This window comes from Rhamphochromis longiceps, linkage group LG7 (assembly GCF_057381845.1).
Source record: "Rhamphochromis longiceps isolate RC_006_pf linkage group LG7, R_longiceps_female_GT1.1, whole genome shotgun sequence".
NCBI lineage: Eukaryota > Metazoa > Chordata > Actinopteri > Cichliformes > Cichlidae > Rhamphochromis > Rhamphochromis longiceps.
The window spans coordinates 35,263,115-35,283,331 of record NC_140563.1 but is presented as its reverse complement, the minus strand read 5'-3'; the positions used below and the strand labels follow the sequence as shown (position 1 = coordinate 35,283,331).

At 43.0% G+C, this 20,217-nt stretch overlaps 1 protein-coding gene across 5 annotated transcripts in view; it reads right to left on the bottom strand.

Annotated features, from left to right (window-relative positions):
- The window catches only part of cacna1bb (calcium channel, voltage-dependent, N type, alpha 1B subunit, b), a 232,620-nt gene that overhangs the window by 134,174 nt on the left and 78,229 nt on the right, over nucleotides 1–20,217 (bottom strand). For 4 of the 5 annotated variants that reach the window (XM_085413491.1, XM_085413490.1, XM_085413493.1 and 1 more), the window contains exons 4-6: nucleotides 15,866–15,957; nucleotides 12,636–12,788; nucleotides 1,254–1,441 (exon numbers count right to left, since the gene is read on the bottom strand). In XM_085413491.1, the coding sequence (XP_085269617.1) occupies nucleotides 1,254–1,441; nucleotides 12,636–12,788; nucleotides 15,866–15,957 (433 nt within the window). Of the gene's footprint in view, nucleotides 1–1,253; nucleotides 1,442–12,635; nucleotides 12,789–13,617; nucleotides 14,406–15,865; nucleotides 15,958–20,217 lie in introns of those variants that run through there. The other variant, XM_085413494.1, reaches the window with a different exon arrangement.

Here is a 20,217-nt window from a genome sequence, read left to right as displayed (position 1 = left end):
TCCCTCTGTCTGGCTTTTCCCTTCCAGTTTTCTGCTCTCATTACTGCCTGATTTAGTTTACAGACTCCTTACTGTCCTTCCCTCCATGTGTGTTTGCTTTTAGTCTGTCTCAACCTTTGTCAGATTGTTGTTGGATATCTCACGTTTTCTCTCGCTTACTCTTTTCTCATTTTGAGACATTTTTTTCCTGCCATCAGTGTGCAGCGCTTTGCATCTTTTAATTTAAGTGACTTTCTGACTCCACTCAAGTGCACTCTGGTTCTCTGTCTCTCTTTGGGTTGAACAATCTCTTCAACACGACTGATAATTTTTATGTATTTTTCCATTACGTACTTACTTGTTACTGCTGATTGCTTTATCATAACCAATCGGAGATAAACACCAGTGAGTGGACAACATTCTTCTTTAAGCTCTTCTCTCATTTCATTTATGGTCATTTAACTTCTAATTTGTTTGGGGGCTGGTCTTTTTTATGAAGCGTTGAAGCGTAAGACTTTTTTCCTGTTTCCGTTTAAAAGAAACAGACTGACTCGTATTCTGTGGATGTGAATGCACAGGGACACTAACACTGAACAGTGACACTACCATACAAACAGAAACCTAGACTGACACTGACACACTGAAGCGGACCCCTGTTTACTTGTTCAACATTTGAGCAATTGTTTTACAGTATGCATACAAAAAGGCATGGTCAAAGATGAAGTAGTCCAAAGTCTGCAAGTTTTATGAATGAATCAATGTGAAATACCTTCGTGGTTCCAGGTGTCAATGTGTGCTCCATGTGAGTGTGGAGGAAACGGGTCACACAGACCCAAAGCACAATTTTTTTTTCAGAAAATTTAAAGTTCTGCCAGGTAAACAAGCTAAAAACAGCATGATTCTGCTCGTCTAACCTTAACCTCCAGTGGTAGGCCAACACTGTAAAGGTTGCACTGAGGGAAGTGCTAGAGGAAAGGTCATGAGATTCATGCACTTTCATGGTTTATCTCAATGCAAAAATAGAACAAGAAATGAAGTCAAGCCACAAGTATCTACAGTATAAAACTATTGTGATCAGTGCATAGAATTAGAACAAGGGTTCATGCTCTTCAGATCAGCAAAATACATGTCCTGATATCATTATCAAAAAAGAGAGATAAAAATATGGAGATAATAAAACTGGAAAAGTTGATGAAGAATGAGGAAAAATAACATCTCTGTGGATAATATAACAAATAAGTGGATGTTCAAAGTTTTAGTGTGGATAGACTCACGCTGTAAAGGATGTCCACCCAGCCCTCCATGGTAATGCACTGGAAGACTGTAAGCACTGCGAAAAGGATGTTGTCGAAGTTGGTAATACCAAAGTTGGGTCCGGTCCAGTACACTTTACACTCGCTCCCACTGGGACAGGTCCTCGCTGGGGGCTCATTACCACAAGGCCAGTCAGCTGTTCTCTCATCTGACCAAAAGAGAGATACAGAGAGAAAGGAAAATGATTCTGCCAGCCTGTTTAAATCTACTAGACATATACAGCATAGGCTTGTTCCTGCACTTGTGTGCGTAACCAACCAGTGTTATCCCAATGTTTCCAAAATGTTTCACATTCTTCCAAAAAGTCCAACCATCTACTCCTAATCAGTCATCGTTCATGGCTACAACACTTACAAAGAAAAATACACCACAGGTCCATTAGTCACATCTGTGTCATAGTCTGCGTGAGCAGCTGGGTGTGGCCTGTGTGGATCCCTGCCTCCTGTACCCACCTTGCTGCGGGCCTACCATCCACTCACCCCAGCAGCACACCTGGAGTTCATTCTGGGCAATCAAGGGAGGGTATTTAGGCCAGTTCACCAACCCACCTAAGTTGGTAACAGCCTCTAGCTCAAGAGCCAAGTTCCTTGTTTGCTTACCTTGTCGGCGGGTCTCCTGCTCTGCCAGCCTGCTATGGCACAACACCACCACTAAGGTTCACCTTTTGGATTCTGGACACAAACCCTCTCAGTATTCTCAGTCACACTCCAGTATCACCAACCGCACTACCTGCCTGCCTTCACCACCCCACGCAGGGGCCTAGGAAACTCAGGTCAGACCTCCTAAACACTCCTCTGCCACCCACTCGGACCTCTGCCTCAGCCTCCTCCTACCCAAGTAAGGCAGTCCATTTCAGTATTCACTATAATCTCTGGCCCAACCCATGCACCCACTAACACCATTTCTCTCTCTCTCCCTTTAGTGTGCACCGTGAGCACCACGCCACCAGTCACTGCTTATGTAATGTACCTCGGGCTGCCACACTAGGATTCTCTGCCTTGTAATGAATTGTGTATGAAGTCAAGTTTCTAGGTTTTTGTTTCGCCACCACACTAGTGTCCACCCACTAACCATTATATTGTGTATAACGCCATGCTAAGGTCCCTGGTTTGTCTCTCCTTGTTTTCCCTGTGTTGTTGTAAATAAAACTTCTTTAGTTCAACTATTCTGCCTCCGCACTTGAGTGCAGTTCTGGTACAGGCCTCTGGCCCCCTTGACAATCTGCTCCAACCCACATTCACTGGTTTTCTCAGGTGAGGACCACTGACCTAGTAACCTGTAACTCTGAGTCAAGCTGCAGCCTCATGCTTTCAATCACTGCACAAAGCTCGGGTCCACAGGTGAAGGTCAGTCCAACAATCATCTTGGGAATTACAAGCTTGGCTCTCTGGCTTGGCTCACTTTAAAAGAATGACGCTATCATTGCAGCTGAGGCACTTAACTAGCAGCAAATCTTTTAGCTCCTCATCTATACTGATGACACCATAGCTCGACCTACATCTGTAAAATAGATTTCTTGTATCTTCTTTAACTTAACAGAAAAGAAGATGGCACAGATGAACTTGGGACATCCTTTCTTGTAAGTCAGGTCAGGATATTTTCCATTGATGTCCTTTCTAACATGTAGCACGCAACAGGAAAAGGCTTCAGACACATTGGCACTATTAGAAATATAGCATGTTGTTTATATAATAAGGCTGCTTGGATGGAGCAAAGAGGAGGCAGCACATATGATGGGTGCAGCAGTGAATGCACTGAACAATGAGCTGCACCGTCACACAGAGTTTATGGTAGGGAGAAGTCAGGTTAAACACCACCTTTGCTGATTGATGTTGAGAAATGAGTGAAAATAGCTGTAATGAAATATAAGAATGATGTTTTACGGACTTTTATTTCATTTTCTAATCTTTTCTTTGCATCACCACCAGCGCCTGGCCAAAGCCAGAGAAACTTAGATGATGGTGTCAGGAGATTCATCAAGAAAATGTGCATTGCATGATCACTAAAAGAAACACAACTCAATAACAACTGTTTTATTGTGGATATAAACAGAAATAATTGATACGCAGAGCAGTAAAAAACAACAACAAATAAAGTACTTCAATGCACTTGAACTGTTTATGTTTTGTATGGAAAGAATTCAGATATCATCAAATCAAGCAAACTGCAATTTGTGTGCTTTCACTTGAAGCTCTGAATCTACACCATCTCTGTAATTGCATCAGCTGCCAGAACACTGTAAACCATCCTGCTGGATAAGCATGATTTAGTCGTATTCTGCATTCAGTTTCCCTTGGATGTCAGAGCTGGGAGTAACGTCACTCCTGAGTTCAGTGCTTTCCAGTGGTAAGCTGGAAAAGCTCGGATAAACAAAATTTGTTTTGCTCCTTTGTGAAGTAGAAACTTTCATGCATCGCTAGCATTACAGCATAATGCCTACTTTTGTTGCGCTTGAAAACACCACCACAGCATGTTCATGGGAAGAATCTCATCAGTATTCTATGTGTGGCTTGTTTAACGACTCAGCAGCACAGATTATATATTTTAGAGTTTTACTACATGCACTGCTGCCATCTCGGATTGTAAATTTGGACTTGGTGAGCTCTATATATTTTATATATCTGAAATGAATGTTGTAAAATAATTTTTTCCAACCTGCCGTGGAAGCTGTCTAACAAAGGAATGGAATCTTTTCTGGGATTCTCAAAGTGACAAACAATAATATTGGTGTACATGACAGGCTGCAGAAAGTTTGGTTAAAGGATGTGCTGGCACACATGTCAGCAGATGGAAACTAGAATAAAGAATAAATACTCTGAGTATAACATATGCCTTGTGCCTCCAGAGTTTCATGAGGCGTAGTGGCTGATCACAAGTCGAGCCAAGTTTTAACGATGATTTGCAGAGCCAGATTGCAAAGCCAACATCCCCCTGGTGTCACTCCAGTGAAATGTGTCCTTTCCTTCCCACTGACAGGTGCCGTGTCAGCTGGACTCAGTGTTTACAGGTGATATGGGACCCCTCTGAGGTCTTCATTTTCTTTGGCTGGCTACACTTCTTCAGTTTTATAAGAAATGATAACCTTAAATAGCATGTTATTATTTAAAACAAGTCCGATGGCATATATACACTCAACAAAAATATAAACGCAAAACCTTTGTTACTGCTCCCATTCCCCATGGGATGGACGTAGAGACCTAAAATTCATTCCAGATACACAATATAACCATCCCTCCCAAACAGTGGTCACAAATCAGTCCAAATGTGTGGTAGTGGGCACATCTGCTATATTGAGATAATCCATCCCACCTCACAGGTGTGCCACATCAGGATGCTGATCTGACATCATGAGTAGTGCACAGGTGTACCTCAGACTGCCCACAACAAAAGGCCACCCTGGAATGTGCAGTTTTTTTGCGCTATTGGGGGTCTGGGGACCCAGAACCGGTCAGTATCTGGTGTGACCACCATTTGCCTCATGCAGTGCAACACATCGTCGCATGGAGTCTATCAGATTGTCAATTGTGGCCTGTGGAATGTTGGTCCACTCCACTTCAATGGCTGTGCGAGGTTGTTGGATATTCGTGGGAACTGGTACACGCTGTCGTATACGCCGGTCAAGCACATCCCGAACATGCTCAATGGGTGACATGTCCGGTGAGTATGCTGGCCATGCAAGAACTGGGACATTCTCAGCTGCCATCTGCCCTGAACAATGTGAACCATGATTCATCCGTGAAGCGCACACCTCTCCAACGTGCCAGACGCCATCGAATGTGAGCATTTGCCCACACAAGTCTGTTACGGCGACGAGCTGGAGTCAGGTCAAGACCCCGATGAGGACGACGGGCATGCAGTTGAGCGTCCCTGAGACGGTTTCTGACAGTTTGGGCAGAAATTGTTTGGTTGTGCAAACCAATTGTTCCAGCAGCTGTCTGGGTGGCTGGTCTCAGACGATCTTGGAGGTGAACCTGCTGGATGTGGAGGTCCTGGGCTGTTGTGGTTACACGAGGTCTGCGGTTGTGAGGCCGGTTGGATGTGCTGCCATATTTTCTGAAACGCCTGTGGAGACGGCTTATGGTTGAGAAATGAACATTCAATGCACGGGCGACAGATCTGGTTGACATTCCTGCTGTCAGCATGCCAATTGCACGCTCCCTCATTGCTTGTGGCATCTGTGGCATTTTGCTGTGAGACAAAACTGCACATTCCAGGGTGGCCTTTTGTTGTGGGCAGTCTGAGGTACACCTGTGCACTACTCATGATGTCAGATCAGCATCCTGATGTGGCACACCTGTGAGGTGGGATGGATTATCTCAATATAGCAGATGTGCCCACTACCACACATTTGGACTGATTTGTGACCACTGTTTGGGAGGGATGGTTATATTGTGTATCTGGAATGAATTTTAGGTCTCTACGTCCATCCCATGGGGAATGGGAGCAGTAACAAAGGTGTTGCGTTTATATTTTTGTTGAGTGTATATATATACAGTGGGGCAAAAAAGTATTTAGTCAGCTACCGATTGTGCAAGTTCCCCCACCTAAAATGATGACAGAGGTCAGTAATTTGCACCAGAGGTACACTTCAACTGTGAGAGACAGAATGTGAAAAAAAAATCCATGAATCCACATGGTAGGATTTGTAAAGAATTTATTCGTAAATCAGGGTGGAAAATAAGTATTTGGTTAATAACAAAAATACAACTCAATACTTTGTAACATAACCTTTGTTGGCAATAACAGAGGTCAAACGTTTACTATAGGTCTTTACCAGGTTTGCACACACAGTAGCTGGTATTTTGGCCCATTCCTCCATGCAGATCTTCTCGAGAGCAGTGATGTTTTGGGGCTGTCGCCGAGCAACACGGACTTTCAACTCCCGCCACAGATTTTCTATGGGGTTGAGGTCTGGAGACTGGCTAGGCCACTCCAGGACTTTCAAATGCTTCTTACGGAGCCACTCCTTTGTTGCCCGGGCGGTGTGTTTTGGATCATTGTCATGTTGGAAGACCCAGCCTCGTTTCATCTTCAAAGTTCTCACTGATGGAAGGAGGTTTTGGCTCAAAATCTCACGATACATGGCCCCATTCATTCTGTCCTTAACACGGATCAGTCGTCCTGTCCCCTTGGCAGAAAAACAGCCCCATAGCATGATGTTTCCACCCCCATGCTTCACAGTAGGTATGGTGTTCTTGGGATGCAACTCAGTATTCTTCTTCCTCCAAACACGACGAGTTGAGTTTATACCAAAAAGTTCTACTTTGGTTTCATCTGACCACATGACATTCTCCCAATCCTCTGCTGTATCATCCATGTGCTCTCTGGCAAACTTCAGACGGGCCTGGACATGCACTGGCTTCAGCAGCGGAACACGTCTGCCACTGCGGGATTTGATTCCCTGCCGTTGTAGTGTGTTACTGATGGTGACCTTTGTTACTTTGGTCCCAGCTCTCTGCAGGTCATTCACCAGGTCCCCCCGTGTGGTTCTGGGATCTTTGCTCACCGTTTTCATGATCATTTTGACCCCACGGGATGAGATCTTGCGTGGAGCCCCAGATCAAGGGAGATTATCAGTGGTCTTGTATGTCTTCCATTTTCTGATGATTGCTCCCACAGTTGATTTTTTCACACCAAGCTGCTTGCCTATTGTAGATTCACTCTTCCCAGTCTGGTGCAGGTCTACAATACTTTTCCTGGTGTCCTTCGAAAGCTCTTTGGTCTTGGCCATGGCGGAGTTTGGAGTCTGACTGTTTGAGGCTGTGGACAGGTGTCTTTTATACAGATGATGAGTTCAAACAGGTGCCATTCATACAGGTAACAAGTGGGGGACAGAAAAGCTTCTTACAGAAGACGTTGCAGGTCTGTGAGAGCCAGAGATTTTCCTTGTTTGAGGTGACCAAATACTTATTTTCCACCCTGATTTACGAATAAATTCTTTACAAATCCTACCATGTGAATTCATGGATTTTGTTTTCACATTCTGTCTCTCACAGTTGAAGTGTACCTCTGGTGCAAATTACTGACCTCTGTCATCATTTTAAGTGGGGGAACTTGCACAATCGGTGGCTGACTAAATACTTTTTTGCCCCACTGTATATATACGAGTATCGTTGCACCCCTAATATACATATTAGGGGGGCAACGATACTCGTATCGATATTGAACCGTTCGATACAGTGCTTTCGGTTCGGTACGCATATGTATCGAACAATACAAAATTTTTAATTTATTTTATCAACTTTCCTTCTGACGATGCTGTCTGTGTTGAGCGCTCAGTCGATCTGTGCTCGACAGTGCAGCCTAGGCGGAGTAGTTGAACGCAGATTCACTGAGCGCAGGGCAAGCTAGCGAGACAGAAGTTAAGCTCTCCTTGCAACATGGCAAATTGAACCTCCCCCACCCTCATTCAGATCTGGCGTTTGGAATTATTTTGGTTTTCATGTGACGTATGACCCTGAAGGTAAGCGCGTCATGGACTAAAGTAAAACAGTATGTTGGATGTGCCACGCAATGCTCAATTACATGGGTGGGAGCTAGTGTGTTAGCGCAGTTAGCTCGTTAACGTGTTGGCCGTCCAGCCCCATGCACGGGGCGATCCGCCGTAGCTCGTTAACGAAGATTTGCCGTGTTGCGGCGTTAACGTCATTTCAACGAGATTTACGCTGACAGCACTAGTGGGAACACAACGAATATGACTGCACATTTACTCCGACATCATCCTAGTGCAAAGACAAGTGGAAGCAGACAAAAACAACAAGCATGCATGCTACAAACTTTACTCGAGTCATTTAGACAGCCGTTAGCACATGAATCTCCTTATGGGGACCTGATATGTTTAATATGCTGCTGAGAATATAGCCCAGAAGAAGCAGATAGTATAGCTTTTATTTTGGAAAGAGCCATTTCTCTGTAATAAACTCTCTTTTCCAAAAATGAGTGATTCCTCAATCAGATCCAGTCGGGCTACCAAAATCTATCTCTGCCCTGCCCGTCGGGCTATCGTAGGAAGGAAAAATATATGTCAATGCTTTTGCATTCTTTCGGAAATGTAGCTGGGTAATTATGTCATTGGCATCGGTGAGCCACTGTCAATATGTGACATATTGAAATCGCGTTTGAATTTGCACTTGTTTTTTGCTTTCACTTTGCAATCGCGCGAACTGTGTATAGAGAGCGACAGTACTGATTGGTGAGTGATGATAATTTGTGCACCAATTCCTCTGACATCGTCTTATTAATCGTTAGCTTACTATGCAAACATGACAAGTGAAATCTCCCGCAGCAAGCTTAAACATGTGAGAGGTTGATTGCGCAGAGAATCGCTGAGCATTATGTGAGTGCGTGTGTAAAAGCAGCAGGATATATATTTTAGTTCTGCTGAGCCAAATCAGACAGGTCAGGGTGAAGAAGTGACAGCCAAAGAAAAGCTTACCACAAAACGGAAAAGTTATGACAAATCAGACTATAAATATGGTCACTTCATAGTCACTCCAAAAAACCCAACATGGTGCCAGTAAAACAATAATATTGAGGCTTCAGAGTGCACAGTCTAAAACCAGTGAGTGATTGTCACGGTAACTACATTCCAATATGGTTTGTGATCTAAAGGCAAAGTATCAAAAGACAGATTTAAAGAGATTAACCTCTTTTCTGCCCTGCAGAGGTTGAGGTCAAGGTCTAACACATGTAATACACTAGGTCCTTGTGACTTTAACTAGCATTATGACTCACTCGTTAATACGCACACACACACACACACACACACACACAAGAGAAGAAGAAAACATAACCATCCAGAAAGTTACCAATGCTGCACAGCTCAAACCCCGCTGTGTCCGTGTGACCAAAATAACTCAAGAACACATGTGCTGTACATTAGCAAGCTGTCACAACTGCTCACACCCTTACAAGCAGGGGTAAAACACACACATACACATGTATGCTTATGCATATAGTCAGACGCACACATATTTTACAAATAACCAAAACAATAACCTTCACAATAGCCTTCACACTCTATCCGATACTAGCAATGTGCAAATAACCCTTCTCATAATACTTTATCACTGCATTACACAATGGGTAATTTCAGCCAGTCAACCTGACTGTTTTCTATAATTACTAGAGCACTGTAGTATAATAACAACCTCATAATAGTAGCCTGGCTTAAATTTATCAGAAATTGTTTTGCTGCTCTGCTAACTCATACACAGGAGAGCCTGTTACATTTTTTTCTCCTTCCCTTTTAGTTTCATTTTAAGGGCCATAAAATAAGGTTATGGTGTCTCATACTTAAGCGTTTCACAATGTAAACGACCATTTTACACACTGTGTTTCAAATTTCTTTGGACATAATATTCAACATGCACCTCTTGTCCGCCTTTCCAGGGGGACAATATATATATATATATATATATATATATATATATATATATATATATATATATATATATATATATATGCAAGATGCTAGCAGGCAAGGCATACATGGAACGCCATAACCAAGTGGCCGGCATAGTGTACAGGAACATCTGTGCCGAGTATAACCTAGAAGTCCCGAGGTCAAAATGGGAGATGCCCCCAAGGGTGGTGGAGAATGACCGAGCTAAGATCCTGTGGGACTTCCAGATACAGACGGACAAAATGGTGGTGGCTAACCAACCGGACATAGTGGTGGTAGACAAACAGAAGAAGACGGCCGTAGTGATCGATGTAGCGGTTCCGAATGACAGCAATATCAGGAAGAAGGAACACGAGAAGCTGGAGAAATACCAAGGGCTCAGAGAAGAGCTCGAGAGGATGTGGAGGGTGAAGGTAACGGTGGTCCCCGTGGTAATCGGAGCACTAGGTGCGGTGACTCCCAAGCTAGGCGAGTGGCTCCAGCAGATCCCGGGAATAACATCGGAGATCTCTGTCCAGAAGAGCGCAGTCCTGGGAACAGCTAAGATACTGCGCAGGACCCTCAAGCTCCCAGGCCTCTGGTAGAGGACCCGAGCTTGAAGGATAAACCGCCCGCAGGGGCGTGCTGGGTGTTTTTTTTTTTTTTTTTATTGGGAAGATGGCCCCAACTGACCGAGTGCTCAGTGAATACCTCAGGCAGCAGAAACCCAAGAAAGAGGAGGGAGACGAGGAACCATCATGGAAGGACAGGCCCCTGCACAGTATGTACCACCGGCAGATAGAGGAGATGGCTGATATCCAGAAATCCTACCAGTGGCTGGACAAAGCTGGACTGAAAGACAGCACAGAGGCACTAATCATGGCAGCACAAGAACAAGCTCTGAGTACAAGATCCATAGAGGCTGGGGTCTATCACACCAGGCAAGACCCCAGGTGCAGGCTGTGTAAAGATGCCCCAGAGACAATCCAGCACATAACAGCAGGGTGCAAGATGCTAGCAGGCAAGGCATACATGGAACGCCATAACCAAGTGGCCGGCATAGTGTACAGGAACATCTGTGCCGAGTATAACCTGGAAGTCCCGAGGTCAAAATGGGAGATGCCCCCAAGGGTGGTGGAGAATGACCGAGCTAAGATCCTGTGGGACTTCCAGATACAGACGGACAAAATGGTGGTGGCTAACCAACCGGACATAGTGGTGGTAGACAAACAGAAGAAGACGGCCGTAGTGATCGATGTAGCGGTTCCGAATGACAGCAATATCAGGAAGAAGGAACACGAGAAGCTGGAGAAATACCAAGGGCTCAGAGAAGAGCTCGAGAGGATGTGGAGGGTGAAGGTAACGGTGGTCCCCGTGGTAATCGGAGCACTAGGTGCGGTGACTCCCAAGCTAGGCGAGTGGCTCCAGCAGATCCCGGGAATAACATCGGAGATCTCTGTCCAGAAGAGCGCAGTCCTGGGAACAGCTAAGATACTGCGCAGGACCCTCAAGCTCCCAGGCCTCTGGTAGAGGACCCGAGCTTGAAGGATAAACCGCCCGCAGGGGCGTGCTGGGTGTTTTATATATATATATATATCTTTTACTATCTTTTATAGTGGAAAAATATTAATAGAGCTTCTGTTTTTGTTCCTGTTCTAAAGGTAGACAGCCTAGGTACTAACAGCATTTTAACATGACTCCTGTTTGGAGTCTGCCTCAAGTGGCCATTAGAAGAACTGCAGTTTTTGGTATTTCAGCATTGGTTTCATTTTTCAGCTCCAGAGTTTGCGCTTTGGTCTTAGACAGTTTGGTCTCAGAAGGCACTGCAGCAAGGCCCAGTATGACATAAAAGAGGATTATGATGAAAGCCACTCTACTAGAATGAAAATATAAAAACTAGGAATGAATGTAATAGGTTATGCTCTGAATCCTCACACGTGGTAAAACTGAAGTAATTTATTGGTGGAAACTTTAATCTCCATATTTATATAATTGTACGTCTATCTTTAATTTAATTCTACAAATGTTCAGTTAATTTAAGAACAGTTACTTTAAAAAAAAGAGAGAAACTTTTACTACCTATTAACAGGAACTGTGTGATAGTGCACCACCATAAAAGCTATTCATTTTCCTTAGGGAACATCCTCTGAAACAATTAACTGATAAAATTAATTATTTTCCAGCGTTATCATTTCTTTTAAAAGGTAATGAAGCTATTTGAAGTTTGGAGATGAAATATACCTCCACGTTAACTGCTTTACTATACAGGTCTTTCAGAAAAACAAAAAACAAAACAAAAACAAAGCACTGACCTCATGCCCATTGTGATTGATCACACATTTGTTTTTTCAAGATCTGAGTTTCATACAAAAATCAATGGCATTCAAAGGCCTCCTGAAAGGTAAAATGCTCTTATTCTGACATGCTGCAGCTTCTATTGGTAAATTCCATTATTATTATTAAATCTGTTGAGATAAAACCTTTAAAAATGTAATGCAAAAGCTTTTCTCACTAGAATAAACTTCTGATGCAGGAGAAAGGTGAAAGCAGTAACAACCTCATTAACCCCATCTGAGTTTCCATTCGATCGAGAGGCCCAATGCTAAAATATCTCTATTGGGTTACTACAAAAGCTATCAATCATAACTTGAAGACAGTGAAAATGCCATCTATCAATATCAGGATTTGAAAAATAGCTGACAAAAACTGTGCTGTGGGTTTGTTTGCTACATTGATGTTTATCATACTGCCTCCAAGCGCTGTGAACGTGCAGCTATTCATGTGGCAGGAGTACATATACAACATAATCATTTATGCATGCCTACTTTAATAATGCATTATATGTTCTCGTATTTAACAAATACATGGACACAGACAAAAGAAAATAAATGCTCCAGCAGCTAAGCTGATCAGGCAGTGTTGTCCTACAAATGCGCCACAGACAAGCTGTCACTCTCACCAGTGCCGTTCTTGAAGCAGGTGGTGTGGAATTTGCCCATGTAAAACTCCACCCCAATGATGGCAAACATAACAATGGCGAAGAACAGCAGCAAGCCAATCTGAAGAAGTGGAACCATGGCTTTCATTATAGACTTCAACACCACCTGGAGGCCTAAGAGACAAGAGGAGAGGAGGAGAATGATTATAGGCAGGGATTTGCCAATTTCTTGGAATTTTAAAACTTGAAAGGCAAAGTGAAAACTTCATGAATATCAAAAAACTAAAGCACATACAGATACGTATGCTTGTGTCTGCTATGAAAACACATACATAATAAATTCAATTTTATTACAAATTAGGGAGGCGCATAGACGTGTGTAACAAAGTTACAGTCACAGTTAAAACTGACAAATAATGACAAAATAACCTACTTGCAGTCGGTAAAATAAGTATTTATGATAAAATGTATAAATAAATTAAATATAAATTTGAATAAAAGCAACATGCTGTATATCATACAATTGCTTTTGCTTGGAAAATTAAGTATTCATAAGAAGAAAATGGTCAGGAACTAAGCCAACTTTCCAAGAAGAATTGGATCTCGGCTGCTTTAGCATTTGCATTTACTGGTTGCATTACATTTATCACATTGCTTTTAATTAACTGCTATCTTGCTTTATGTTACCCATTCGTTCACTACATTTAGCTACTTAATTTAACATGTGTTTATTTAAGATAAGATAAGATAAGATAAGATAAGACTTTATTGATCCCACGACGGGGAAATTTTTGCATTACCTCAGCTCAGGTACAGATATCAGAAGGAAATACAAAAATACAAATAAGTACAACCAATGAAAAAAAGTAAGATAATACACTAGATACAACGGTAGCATGCAGTCTGAAGTGTAAAGGCTGAACAGGAAAGGTGAGAGAATCGTGCCCTGTGGTGCCCCCGTGCTGTAGATTACCACCTCAGACACACAGTCATGGAGCCTCACATTCTGTGGTCTGTCGGTAAGGTAGTCGATGGTCCATGCAGTCAGCTGTTTTCTTACTGTGGCTCCCTCCAGCTTCCCTCTCCGTAGTGCAGGTTGGATGGTGTTGAAAGCACTGGAGAAGTCAAAAAACATGATCCTCACAGTGCTCCCCACCTGCTCTAGGTGAGGGATAGGTGTAACAGGTAGATGACAGCGTCTTCCACCCCAATTCCAGAACAGTAGGCGATCTGCAGGGGGTCCATCGCTGAGTCCACCAGTGGCCGAAGGTGGTGCAGGATGAGCCTTTCCATTGTCTTCATCAGATGAGAAGTCAACGCAACAGGCCTGAAGTGGTTGGGCTTCTTGGGGTGTGCGATTTTTGGCACCAGAACCACACAGGAAGTCTTCCACAGTTCAGGAACCCTCTCCAGGTTCAGGTTGAAGATGTACAGGGCCACCTGACAGAGCTGGTCTGCACAGTCCCTGAGCAGTCTGGAGCAGATTCCATCCGGACCTGCTGCCTTCCTTGCCTTCATCCTCTTGAGCTGACTACTCACCTAATCAGCTGTGAAGTAGATGTGAGGCTGGGCTGGAGTGGGGGGTGGGGCTGGCTCTGTTGTGGGTAGATGTGTGGACAGGGGTGAAGCAGGGTTGTGGTGAGAGGAGAGCTCAGGTGACAATGGCAAACACTGTACCTTCTTGGTAGGCACAGTGTTCTCAACACAGAAATTAATGTAGTCCGTGATGCAGTGGGTGAGGGCGTCGATGCCCTCATCGTGAGGCTTCCAGAGTTCCTGCCAGTCTGTGCATTCAAAACAGTCTCTTAGGGCCTCAGTGCATTCCTCAGACCACACCTTTATCACCTTCTTTGTGGGGGGTTTACTTTTCACCATAGGAGTGTAAGTGGGGTAGAGAATGACCAGGTTGTGGTCTGAGTGGCCAAGCGGGGGGAGGGGTGATGCGCTGTAAGCCTGCTTTGTTTTGGCAAACAATAGATCCAGGGTTTTGCTGTCCCTTGTATGGCAGTCAATGTGACAGATATTGAGGCATGATTGAAGTCCCCAGAGATAATAATGAGGGACTGCAGATGTGCCATCTGTAGCTGAGAGACGGTGGAGTGAATGTACTCACAGGCTGCTGTAGCGTCGGCCGAGGGTGGGATGTAAACAGTCAGCACAATAACGTGTGAAAATTCCCTGGCCAGGTGGTATGGCCGGACGCTAACCGCCAATAGTTCAATGTCTTTAGTACAGCGCTGTTCCTTCACAGTGATGTGTCCTGGGTTACACCATCTCTCGTTGACGTACATTGCTAGTGCCCCACCTCTCCTCTTACCACTCTCCATTGCATTCTGGTCCGCTCTAACCAGTTGAAAGCCATCCAGAGTTATGACAGAGTCCGGCGTGTGGTCCGTGAGCCATGTCTCAGTGAACAGGAGGAGGCTGCTCTGCTTGTACTCCCACAGCAGTCTGGTTAGCGCAATTAGCTCTTCCATCTTGTTGGGTAAAGATCTTACATTACCCATGAGAATGGATGGAATGCTTGGTTTGTACCGTCTCCTTATTTCCCAGTACTTCACTCCAGCCCTGCCCTCCTCCGACGCCGTAATTCCTTGGAATCTTGGGTCGCTCCTCCGGGAGTACTTTCCTGTTGCCCAGTGCTAGTAGCTGTTCCCTACTGTAAACAATGGGGTGGCTTACAGATTCTCCAGAAATGGTGGTAAAAAGTCCCAAAAAGAGTAGAAGACATGCTACTACTCTCATGAAAATTTGTGGGTCCATGTCCCGTTGCACAACAAATAAAAGATGACCAAGAGTGTCGGGTAAAAAAGCTTAAAACACAAGAAAAAAAGAAAGGAAAGAAAAAAGCTGGGAGCTGAGGAAACAGGCTGCCTACTGTGGCGCCATCGTGTCACATTGGTCACCAATTTTAACTATTCATCTTGGGCTAACCTTTATGTTTTTTCAAGTTGTATTTATCGTTAACTTCATCTATCACTCTCTACTTCTAAATGTAATGGCTACAGCAGAGTATTAGGCCCACATTAAGAAAAAAATATATATTATTGATAATTTTGAGATTAAAATCGAAATTTCTAGGTCAAAGTGAAATATCTATTTTGGGAAAAAAGTTTAAATGTTGAGATTACAGTTGTTGTATCAAGACAAACTGCCATGGTTGGCATCACATTTTGACTGTTTTCACAAAATAGACTTTAATCTTGAAAGTTCAGCTTTACTGATCTAAAACGCTACCTATATAAACTTACTGGGGATTCCTGACACCAGCTTCAGGGGTCTCAGCACTCTCACCGCTCGTAGCGTTCTCAGGTCAAAGTCTGAACCCACCGTGGCCAAGATTCTGTATGCAGATGCAAACAAAGACAAGAAATAAGCCCATTAAAAGTCAGAAATACATGCTTTTATCTACAAGGAATATACTCTAGAAAAGCTTAGTGAATTTTTTCGTGTGTGTGTGTGTGTGTGTGTGTGTGTGTGTGTGTGTGTGTGTGTGTGTGTGTGTGTGTGTGTGTGCGCGCATCCTTGCTAGTGAACCACAGCTGCCAGCCCTCATTACAAGCTGTACACAGAACGAAAGACCTAAGTGCTCCAGTGAAACACACACATAAGAAACACATGCTGTAGGCTAAAGAGAGAGCACGAGTGAGTGTGAGAGAGAGAGGAAGATGAAAATAAGAATTACTGTAAAAACATATATGTGAATGTGAACAAAGATATTCCTTTACATTTCCCACTTTGGACTGGTTCTCATAATAGTAGCATTTTATACAACGTGCCTCACTCACACACATACACGCTTTTGTACCAACGTACCAAAGAGCAACTTGGCGTTCAGTATCTTGCCCAAGAATTCAATGGCACACAGATTAGAGCAGCCAGGGATTGCACCACCAACATTTCAATTAGTATATGACCTGCTCTACATTATGAAATACAGCCACCCCATAAAAATACCTTGCTAGACTTTATTTGTCACTGAGTGCAGGACAGGCACCAAGATGAAGTAGACAGTTGCATGTTACCATCCACCTATGAATATGTTGCCATCTTTTTTTCTCTTTGTGTATATGTCTTCAATATAATATTTTGGGGAGACTGGCAGGTTGGTATTAGTCTAGCAGTGCAAACTTCAAGTAAAAATGAAAGTAACTACTGAGCGAAAGGCAATTATCTCGATATCTGACACGTTTCCATTCAGTTGTTCAATGTGGGACTTTTTTTTCAACACTAACCATACAAAAAATCTTCCTCTGTGACAGATACACTACAATGTGCCCCATTTAACTTTGAAATGAAACCCACACGTTTGCTTTGTTCATAAGAAAGAGTTATTTTTAACCACATTTGAGAATAATTAATATTTTTAACATCCCAAATGGGTGTGTTTTTTAAGTCTCTCAGTTAAGTACTGTTGGGAGCCACAGAGCAGCCCCAAAAACCTCAAGAGTGCAATAGCTTTTATGTTGAAGGCAGAATATACTCACGACTGAGGAAATCTTCTTCATGTAAGTGTGCAACATACTCACACACACACGCACACACCTACACATACACACCTACACACACACACACACACACCTACACACACACACACACACACACACACAGAAAGTGAGAGAGAGTAGCAGACAAGAAGAAAGGTCATTTATCACTCCCTGGCAGTGTTGGGACTAACGCGTTATTAAGTAACGCGTTACAGTAACTACGTTATTATTGTGGTAACGAGCACGGTAACTAGTTATTATGCCAAAATCAGGAACGCGTTAGTCGTTACTGGGATTTAGATAGGGTCGTTACTCGTTACTTCGTGTGGTGGCTATCGCGGAGCTTCCACAGATTAAGTAACATTAGCAAGTGGTGGAGGCCAGCAGGTGGATGAAGGAAAAGGGACGCAGAAGGAAAAGAGACCCGAGGCGGCCGCCGGTCCAAGTGTGAACTGAACTTCAGGTAAGAAGTTATGACCTGCAGTCTCTCTGGGTCAGATATAAACCAAGTTTAGGTGGAGTTTATTTTCGTTATTCTGACTTTTTCCGTACTGCGTGCTAGCTAGCATGATGGAGTTTCTATACAGCTGGGTGGTGCTATGAAGTTAAGATGTTGAACTTTATTTTGTTCATAAGTTATTAGAGTTGCCAACCGTCCCGTCTGGTATTCAGAGAAAATATTAAGCGTTTCTTATTGAGGTGAAAAGGAACAGTTTGTCCCGTAATTCAGCTACAATGAAAAAGACACAAAGCTGGAGTTATTCTGTGTCTTTATGCTGCAGCTGCCTCTTCTTCTCTCATCCTCCCCCCTCCCTCTCCCGTTTCTACTTCAATCATGAAACTGATCAATGATCAGCTGATCGGCTCTCTTGTTTGTCTATCGCTCACTTTGCGCCGAAAGAGGAAACCAGCGGATGTCGCGCTAAACAACAGCAGCACTTTTAAGCTTGATCAGCTGTTGTTAGAATTTATTTATTATTAATTTCTAGTATCAGCTGATGTTTGCTGGAGCCACAGCTGTAAAGCTGCTGGTCATGATGTCGGTTTGGTTATCTGGTGAGAGGGAAACATGAGGATGAAACCAGGAGATGTCCTTACTGAATCATCAGAGCTGAACAGGTGATGGAGAAACAAGTTTACCTTTTAGGTGACATGAATGAGTTGAAGTTATGAACTGTTTCTGAGAGACAAATAACACCAGGATCCTTTTTTAGGTAGCTGACAGCTGGTAACTGTGCAGGGGCAGGTCTAGCAAAGTGTGGCCAGGGGGGCAGGTAGGGCATTAACAGGGAGAGGGGGGCACAAAGAAATACTTTCTTATTCTCATTTAAAATGTCTAGCTTTTAAAAAATAATTATCTGAATCTTACAACAAACGATTGATAGATTGATACATATTTACCATCAGAACAGTGTACATCACTGTGTGTTTATTTTCATTCAAAGGCTTTATGATTTTTCCTATAATGGTGGGCCGGTCTCTAGTCAAAATGCCCGGGACAATTTTCTGTCCCAATCCAACCATGTATGCAGCTCATCTGCAGTCTGGTGTTACCTACATCTTCCTATTCAGAAGGCAGAATTTCTGAGTTCTGAGTACAATCGAAAGCACCACGACTGCAGTTTTTGTGTTGGATGTAAAAGGCGCACATGACGCTGTGACGTAGGCTAGAATCATGGCAGCAGTCAATGACGGTCCAGGCGTGGGATTTCTCTCATGGAAATATGCACATTATCTTTTCTTTTCTATTGGTAGGTGGCACAGTGCACTTGTGGCAAGTAAGCAAGCTAGAAGACTGGCAAAGTTATGGAAGCAACACATTAACAAGAGAATTCTGAGTAAAACCAAAGTTACTTTCCCTAGTAACTAGTTACTTTGAAAGTAATGAGTAACTTGAAGTAACTGAGTTACTTTTGAGAGACGTAACTAGTAATGTAACTAAGTTACTATTTTAAAGTAACTTACCCAACACTGCTCCCTGGTTACCCGTTGGCATGATAACAAATAAGGCAAATCTATGCTTTATGATATTCGCGTTATGGGTCAAAATCAGTGTGCTGGGATAAAGGTGACCGTCCTAGCGCTGTAATATAGAATATATTATTTCATTTAAAAGGGCCATTTTATGATAAATTACAACTATTTCTCATTATCGGACTCTATCTGTGTAGCTTTGCATGATTCACAGCTCAAAATAATTCGAGTTTGCCTTATACTGGGTTTTAGTGCAGATTCAGCCAATTCAGGCCAACTTTCACCTAATTGATTACCCTTTGCAACCAAAAGGTTTGAACAACAGGTGGGTGGGGCTTCTCTTGTGTGCCTGAGATTATAATATTATGAAGCTCTGCTGTTATTGAGGCCATACTGAGCCAAAAGTAGACAAAACAGTCTAAAACTGAGTGTTTAAAGCAGGGGTCTCAAACTTGTAGCCTGGGGAGCTATTGCGGCCCACGCCCACGTAACCCCTACTTGATGTGAAGAAGTGGCCCATGAAGTTACTTTTTTTGTTAGGGAGGATTTGTTTGTTGCTGCGTGCAATGTTAAAATAAGTTCTTTAAAAAGCAAAACATTACGAGCAATATGAGCAGAAAGCACAAACACGTTGAGGGATTGGCTGTGTTTCTTCAGTGAGAGACTTATTTGTAAGGAAAACAATTTTCACTAGCAGTCAAAAACGAATGTGTACACTTATGTTTGCATTTTTATTTTGTTAAAAAGGAATAAAATTATAGCATGTCTGGCCAGAAAGAGAGTCCCAATTTGTTTATTTGGTAGTTCACCAAAAGGCTTCAGATAGTTTGCAGTTTTGTCTTGTTATATAAGATCTGAAATTTTAAAAAACAAACACAACTCTACTTTTTGGAAATATTTGTGGGTGTTTTCTTGTTTGTTTTTTTCATACTACCTGAACACTAAAGTGGCCCTCTAATGTGATGACAGTGCCAGCAGTGGTCCATAGCTCATTTAGGTTTGAGACACCTGGTTTAAAGAGTTTTTGGCTTACAGGAAGTACTTTTGTCCTTGTTTAATATGAGCGCCCACCAATGTAGCCGTATATATGACAGAAAATAAGGAAGGGCATAGTAGTAATAGCACATTTTACGAACAGGCTT